We start from the raw sequence: 8,793 nt of genomic DNA on the forward strand, positions 1-8,793 counted from the left end.
CTCGCGATATACATATGAGACATTTTCGCATAAGACTCTTTAATTATATATATATATATATATATATATATATATATATATATATATATATATAGGGTCAAGTTAAACAGAGAATTATTATATATTTCATTTTGAACAAGTCTATACATTTTACGAACAGATCAACATAACTAACGAACAGTCGTATTTAGTAAAAAAAGAGAAAAACTCGCCACCAGCAGGATTCGAACCCAGGGCAAATTGATGTTCATGCAGTACATTGATTTGTTCGTAAAAATTGTAGATCTGTTCGTTTTTATTTCACGAATTCTCTATTCTCTAAATATTTAGCATTCTCTGTTTAACTTTTCTCTCTCTCTATATATATATATGGTCGCATTCAATGGAGACCACTCCTTTAGATAAATAATAAAGACCAAATCAAGGTCATTCATCTCACCCCAATCAACGGTTCATATAATTTTCTGATTTGATTTTACATGTAATTAAACATTGGTTAATTACATTTATTTAATCCAAAAAGGGCAAATAAGTCCACTCAAATCTACTGAAATATGGGATCCCGTTGAACAAATCCCGGAAATTTCTCTTTTCCCATTCTGGGACCTGATCCGTCAATGAACATAATAGATGATAATTAGTATGTTCATTGTTTTCCTACGAACATCAGTATGTTCATTGGTTTTTCTACGAACATATCGACGAATATCAGTATGTTGATTGGTTTTTCTACGAACATATCGACGAACATCAGTATGTTCATTGGTTTTTTATGAACATATTAACGAACATCAGTATGTTCATTGATATTTTCTACGAACACTTCATTGACGATATGCAGATCTGCAAATCCGGCGCGGCGCGGCGGTCGCCACCACGAGCGTTCTACCATCGTCGTCTTCATCGACTTCACCCTGACAACGCCGGGGCAGCACAACCTCGAGAATCCCTCCGCCTACGACGCCGGTGGAGCAGCAGGAAGAGGAAGAGGAGATGGAGGCGATAGGGAAGGGAGGCGGTGGAAGGGAGAATGGAGGGGATGGCGGCGGAGCAGAAGCGGCGACGGCGATGTCAGATCTGGAAAAGGGAGGCGGCGGCTATGTGGGAGAGAAAGAGAGCGTGAGTTTGGGAAAGAGAGAGAGAGCGTGAGTAATGGAAAAGAGAGAGATATACCGTGAGTTGGAAGAGAGAGAGAGAAAGAAAATACAAATGACAAACCTAACCTTTATTATATAAAATAAATGAAATAAAATCATAATTAAGGGTTAAATTATCACCCTTAGATTAAGCAAGATCAACGCACATTATTTGGTCTTTATTCTTTATCTAAGGGAGTGGTCTCCATTGAACTCTCCCCTATATATATATTGATAGTATTTGTGTATAATTAGAACAACAACCTCTACAGATATATTGATATATTTGTGTGTATAGTTAGAACAACATCTACAATACATGAATTTTTCATCATGAACACAATATATGTTATCTTTCTCATCTTTTGATGAAACTTCTCATGATTTTTTCAGTTCACTACTCAAGAATTCTGCCTTTTGGCAGTGTTGGCTATAAGTTTTAGGTGCTTCTTGAAATCTGATTAAGGCTGCATAAGAATAAAAAATTAAAAAATGAATGAAATTTAAATAGACTCAGTTTTGCTGTATCCACTCTTGCACTTAATTTTGTGACATTTAGATTAGCAATATAAAAAAATCAAGGAATTCAGTGCTAGTGGTTTGTGCTTTGAAGGATTTTGGGTGCAAGAATGACTGGAAATATATAGTTGAACATAGCCTTACTTTTTGTTTTTCTTTTAACAAAAAAAAGAAGAAGAAGAAATTAAATTGTTTTAGCATCGATTTCTCATAAGATACATGGAGATTTACCAATCTGGAAAGACATGATTATTTGGCTATGAATTTGTGGCTTCTATTTCAATAGGGTTAAATGGACAACTTCATGATGTCATCTTCATATGTTATATATTTAGAGCTTTAGAAAGAAAGAGAAAGATTCGCACAGTCATATGAGTGCGTGAACTTCGCGAGTTCATGTGAGTGTGCGAACTTTAGGTGAATGTATGAAGTATGCATCCCTCTTATTCATGCAAACAGTTTCGCACGATTCCATGAACTTTGAATTTTGCACAACCAAAAATACAAAATTTTAAATCTAGATTCATAATATATACTGCAATAAAAACACGAAAATAAGCCGTATAAAATAGCATTGCTCTAAATCAACACCTTCGAATAGCTAAACTCCAATAAAATCTTCAAGTAAATGAATGTCCTAATTTTTTTGGTATCGAATCTTGAAAATCTAGAAGAGTATCAATGAAAAGAGTGAAATTCTAATGTTTCGTGAAGTCAAAAGATGAAAATTTTTAATAAGATGTGGAACAATTTCAGAAAATAAAATTAATAAATAAAATTTTAATTTATGAGAATTTTAATATAAAAAGGAAATAACTAAAAAATTATTTTTATCTATTTATAACTAAAATAACTAGAATCTATATATTTTTTAAATTTTAATTTTAATAATCCCCATCCATGAAACAATTTTATCAATTTTGGTGTCTATTAAAAGCATGACACTTTCTTTTTAGAATATGAACATGTAATAATATATTTTCCTATTTGTTTTTATCCTTATAAATATCTTTTTATTTTTTAAAAAATCACTTTTAATTTTATTTTAATAATTTATTTTATAAAATAATGAGCCTATTTCTCCCTTACATAAAAATTACCATCAATTTTATTAAAATTGTACCCACCAAAAATGGCAATACTTTTGAGTTTTGATGGATATTTTACTAACTAAAATGATGATTTTATGTTTTGAGTAGAAACTCAAATGAAGAAGAATTGCTCTTCTTTCACTTGAGCCCAAACACCGCCGCCTCCCGCCTGCCGCGCCCATGCCGGCCGTTACTCGCTGCCGCGCCGCCCCCTGCTGCTGCTCGCCCGCCACTCGCCGCCGCCGATTGATTTAGCACATCAGCTCCAGCCTTCTGCCCGCTAAGCGCCTCGCCAGCCGCTGCTAGTGCTCGGTCACCGCCGCCCCCAGCCCAGCCAGCCGCCCAGGTATTGTAGGGTTTAGAATCTCGAATACATTTAAACTAGGTCTAGGGCTGTCGTCTGTCAAACGATTTAGGGCAATAGAAAATAGTGTAAATTTGCAACATCTGATCTATGAGTGAAAATTGTTCTCGAATAAAAATTGATTGTTATTATTTGTTAATTAGGAATTTAGGATTATATTTTTGTTTTTGGAGGATTTATGATTTACGGTTGAATGTTTCCTATATACAGACTTCAGGTTCAGTCGGGTCAGATTGCCTGATAGTCAGGGTGTGCAGAAGAAAGTGCCGATGGGGATTTTGATAGAGGTGCCTTTTCGGGCTTTCCTCCTTCCTTCTCGTTAGAGTATCTTCTTTCTCATTCAGAAGATAGTGAATCCGTGTGGCATTAGGCATGGCGTTGTCACTGATGCGAAAGAACCTGTTTTTGAAGCCACAAAATCTCATACGCATCAATCTTTTCGCTACAAACCCACTCTTAAACCCTAATTGCACCAAGCTCCAAGAGTTAGACCTGGTGGAAACCAAAATCACGTCTCTATGTCAAAAACCCAATTCAATCGTAAATTTGCAGAATGCGTGTTCTCTATTTGAGCAATCTGTGGAATCGGGTCTCGTTCCATCGGGGCCTTCCAGCGATCTTCTTTTGCAAACCCTTGTCAGGAACAAGGAGCACAAATTGGCTTTCAGTATTTATAAGAAGATGGTGTGTGCTGGGGCTTTGCCTCGATATTTGTCATTATCGTCTTTGGTTGAGTGCTTGGTGCATCTCTCCGTGCCCCAATTGGCTCTGGGAGCAATTGGGTTGATGTTGAAGCAAGGGTACACCGTTAACCTATATATTGCCAATGTCTTGTTGAATGGCCTTTGTAGTAATGGATTTGTGGTTGATGCGGAGGAGTTTTTAGGTGAGATGGATAGAAATTATGTGTCTCCAGATAGAGTTAGTTTCAATACTTTGATAAAAGGGCTGTGCCGGGAGAAGAGATTAGACGAAGCTATGAGTGTGAAGAAAAGAATGGAGTCTGCAAATATTGCTCCCAATTTGATCACATATAACACTCTCATGGATGCTCATTTTGCGGAGGATCGTATGGATGGAGCAATGAGGTTGTTGGAGGAGATGAGGATGACAGGGTTGGAACCAGATGTTTTCTTTTATGACACGCTCATACATGGATTTTGTAGTAAAGGAGATGTTAGTAGAGCGAGGGAGATTTTAAATGAGATGTTGGATAAAGGAATTTCTCCAGATAGAGTTTCTTACACTTGCTTGATGCGTGGTCTCTGCCAGAAGGGGAATCTTAAAGAAGTGAAGCGCCTGTTCAATGAAATGTTGAAAAATGGGATCCGTCCTGATGCTGTTATGTTTGCAGGTATAATTGGCGGGCTTTGCCAAGTTGGGATGGTGGAGAGAGCAGTGGAGATGTTTAATTTCATGCTGGACAAGGGAGAGGAGCCCACTAATACAATATATAACATTCTAATTGATGGATTGTGCAAGGCAGGACTTTTCAATGATGCTTTCAAGATTCTGGAAGTGATGTTGGAGAAGCAAATGAATCCTGATATTGTAACCTACAATATTGTATTAAGAGGCCTCTGTGAAGTTGGGAAGGTTGATGCCGCCGTGAAACTTTATGATTCTATGGTATCAAACACAAATCATGTTGAGCCTGATTCTCGGACTATTTGTACCCTAGTCAATGGGCTGTGCAGGGAAGGCCACCTTGGAAAGGCAGAACAGATTATTCGTGAAATGGTTAAACAAAAGAAGTCGACTGACATTGCACCATACACCGTACTGATTGGAGCTTATCTGAAAGAAGGAAAGGTTAAGAAAGCGCTGAATACTTGGAAGGCTATTCTACGGTTAGGGTTCATTCCTGATTCAAGGTCTTATAGTGCTTTTATAAATGGTTTATGCAAATGTAGCTGTATGAACATTGCAAAAGGTATTTTTAACAGAATGAGAACCTCAGGTCCTAGTCCTACCTCATTTGACTACAACGTGTTGATGGCCGCCTTATGTAGGGAGGGTAGTTTGGAGCAAGCTGGAGCTTTGTTTACAGATATGGTCAATGGTAGTTGTGAACCGGATGTTGTCTCGTTCAACATAATGATCGAGTCCACCATAAAAGCAGGGAATATTCAGTCTGCCAATGAGCTAGTGGTTAATATGCGGCGTAGGGGTCTGCATCCTGATGCTCTGACCTTTTCAGTTTTGATTAATAGCCATTCAAAATTAGGAATGATGACAGAGGCCAAAGCATTGTTTGAAATGATGAAAGCTGCTGGCTTCCCGCCACATTCTGTTGTTTATGATTCTTTGCTCAAAGGCTTGAGAGCAGAGGGCAATGCAGAAGAGATAATCAATTTGCTTCGGAAAATGGGGGAAGCAGGTGTTGCTCTTGATGATGAGCTGACTTCTACTATCTTGACATGCATATGTGATTTGCCTGAAGGCCATTATATTGCAGATCTTCTACCGAGTTTTACTCGAGAGAAGGTAGATGGTAGTAGCATCCCATGCGACGAGTTGCTAAGGAGACTCCAAAATATCATTCCCACACTTCAAACCTCTACCCGGATATGATTAGAATACAAAAGCTGTATCTATGTTTTCTGAGCTTTGTTTAAATGCGCCTAAAGTTATCTCCGGTTATACGGTTGCCTGATTTGGGGAGGCTCTCGTAGAAATATTTTGTATTCATTTATCATCTCATATCATGATCATTGTTAATCATATGAAAAGTATTTGAGAATTTAAAAGTTCTCATCTTTCTTTCTATCCTCTGTTCTTGAGACCCTCGATGGCGGCGCAGGCAATTGCCTCTGGCTAAGATATGATGTCTGACCAGAGAGAGATGTGGAAACCGTTCTCTATCAGAATTAGGTAATCAATGTGGGCTCTATGATATAAATCTACTAATTTATGTTTGAAAATCTTTCTGTATGTGTGTTCTATTATGTAATCTGCTTATTTATGTTTGAAACTGTTTATGCTCTTTTTATAGTTATGCAATGTTTTCCTGAATAATGTTTGAATGAACACCATGTGAGATTCAATTAAGAACTAGCTATTTTGTTATTGTGACAATTTCTGTGAGTGCAATCATATCTTTCTACAGATTCAGTGGCTATCTGATTGCTTAGAAGAGACTGGCCTCAAGCTCTCAAGTTATATGAGGATACATGTTATGCATTGCAAGAGGTACTTCTTCGATCAGGGTTGCAGAGTCAAGTTTGATTTATGCTGCTTTGACCAATGCTCAGTCCTTTTAAGAAAATTTTACTTTCTACCCTAAATAAAATATAGTTGGTTGTGCAGAGCAGCATATACTTGAATATCTTAAACAGAAGTTTTTCTGTGATATGAGTTTCTTTATCTGACTTGTGCTCATTTGGGATGAATTCAACTGCAGCATCCAAGACTTGCACCGCGATTCACTGGGGCAGCCGGAGCTCAGGAATAGCAAGGCCGGGAGGGACGTCACCAAATATCCTATCCCGGAATGCATGTGCAATGCCACACTCACTCATTTGACGCAATAAGATGACTAGTGTAGGAAGATCAACTCGACTAATGTCATATGGCGCGATCCTCAAACCTCACGCTCAACACACAGGACGCTCGACTAATGTGAATGGTATAAAGTGGAATAAGCTATATTAGCTCCATGAGTCTCTCCCTTGTGAAGTTATTATCTCTTGTCAATTCATTTTTGAGTGAGGAACATGTATAGTATAGGCATATATGTACTCTTTTCTATTTTTGTTTTATTTATTTATTCTTTATGTTGTATTAAGAGACTTTTTGTGGACATGTACACATATACTGATATACAGATAAATTGAATAGATTTGGACATTTTGTTACAATTCCTGATAAACTGAATTTTTTCCATTCTGTTTTCTGTTTGTGAAAATGAGCTCAATTCGTCCAACCACATTTCCGGAGATAATTAAGTGGAAATAGTTGAAACAGTTTTTCTGCAATGGTTAGTATGATTTTTTTTTTAAATTTCTCTGCAAGAGGAATAGAGGAGCCATGGTTATAAAGAAACACTCTCAAAAGAGAAGAGAAAACAAAATCAAGTCAAAGAAACACAACTTAAAGAGTCTCCGTCAACCACAAAGCTTCTTATACTGCTTTAGTTAGTGCCATATACTTAAATTCAGTTGTAGCTTCCTACATATATAATCAGAATCAACATAACCGGGTCCTCACTTAAGTGAAGTGACCCGGGTTCGATCCCTCTTGGGAGCGAATTGGAGATTGGGGAGATATAAGGTGGATTTTGGTGAATGGAGAAATAAGGTGGTTCTTGGAGTGGATGGGGAACTAACTACTAACATTTAACATGACTTTGCCCGATCAAAAAAAAAAAAACATAACCTCTCAAAGGTTTTCCCTCAAAATCCCTCATTCTTCTAAATAAAATACCATATTGAGAAGCTCCTTTCAAAAATTTGAAAATCCATTTTAAAAATGCATCCCAATGATGCTTACCTGGATCTGTTTACCACACTAATCCCATGTGATAAATCTAGTCTTCCACAGACCATAATATACATTATGCTTCCTTTATGTATTATTCTCAGATTTCTGGTCCTCACTTTATGTCAAGTGTTGATCTAAAGAACATTAATTAGCAGCCTTGAATGAATGCATTGCAATTCCCTTTTGAGTGAACTAATTTGTTCTTGATTACTCCTTGCAATGAGTATGTCATCTACATACATCTATCATATTTGGTTTTTGAATGAGTAATCTGCAATATTTCTTCATCAAACCTCTTATACCACTTAATCACTTGTGTTTAACTCCATAAAGTGATTTCTTCAAGTTGAGACATGAAAATAGTTTCATATAGAAAGGCTGTATTTACATGAAGCTGTTGAGCCACTAATTAAAGCGAATAGAATTTTTAGAAAATGATGGTGTCGTCTAAAATTATTAATATCAAGATGGTAGCTTGTTTGGAACACTAATTATAGAAATGAAGTGATTTTAAATAATATTTTGTTTTTTCGAGAGGGTATAGTAATAGAAGCGGGTCATTCATCACATACATAAGGATGAGTTTGTAAATGATTAAACAAATGGAAGCAAAAGAAGAAAGTAGTATACATATGGCATCACTGAACAATAACCAAAAGCGTTGGCCATAAATAAAGAAATAAAAATCTATAAATAGGAGAGGCGGGAGTTGAGTGGGAAGTAGGAAACTGGAATGGGAGCTCGTGGGCCCGCCGTCTTCTTTTCATTCTTGGGCTTAGTATTATTATCACTGCAACTCGTATCAGTTACGCGTGAAGACGAAGACGCAAAACATCCAAAAATACTTGACAAAAAAGCCATTGTTCAATGCTATTTCTGTAGTAGGAAGGTTGTGGAATGAGAGGCTGCTGTTTGAAATGGCTATTTATAGTGATGCCAGATTTGGGGAGCAAGAAAAGTTAACGTTACATCACTGACATGTTTCTACGTGGCTTCGTATTCAGGTTAGCGTGTTTAGCGTGTTTTGATTTTTCTTTTTTTCTTTTTTCTTTTTTTTTGAGGGCGAACGAGTGTGGAGCAAGTTTCTCGGAATTGCGAAAACAAACCAATAAAATGAGAGACGTTGAGAAGTCGGATAATTTGGGAATGAGTCACTTTAGTTGAAACGGGTCTTACTTTGTAGCAATAATTATTTTCAGTT

The 8,793-nt window shown here is 37.0% G+C and overlaps 1 protein-coding gene across 1 annotated transcript; it reads left to right on the forward strand.

Annotated features, from left to right (window-relative positions):
• Positions 1-2,824: 2,824 nt before the first annotated feature.
• LOC131022210 (pentatricopeptide repeat-containing protein At4g28010-like) lies at positions 2,825-6,970 on the forward strand. Its single transcript, XM_057951647.1, has 4 exons — positions 2,825-3,092; positions 3,321-5,984; positions 6,220-6,302; positions 6,514-6,970. Exon 2 carries the CDS (start codon positions 3,483-3,485, stop codon positions 5,682-5,684), a length of 2,202 nt encoding a protein of 733 aa, XP_057807630.1. The 5' UTR covers positions 2,825-3,092; positions 3,321-3,482; the 3' UTR covers positions 5,685-5,984; positions 6,220-6,302; positions 6,514-6,970.
• The last annotated feature ends 1,823 nt before the right edge of the window (positions 6,971-8,793 follow it).

The sequence above is a fragment of the Salvia miltiorrhiza genome, chromosome 4 (genome assembly GCF_028751815.1).
Source record: "Salvia miltiorrhiza cultivar Shanhuang (shh) chromosome 4, IMPLAD_Smil_shh, whole genome shotgun sequence".
Classification (NCBI taxonomy): Eukaryota; Viridiplantae; Streptophyta; class Magnoliopsida; order Lamiales; family Lamiaceae; genus Salvia; species Salvia miltiorrhiza.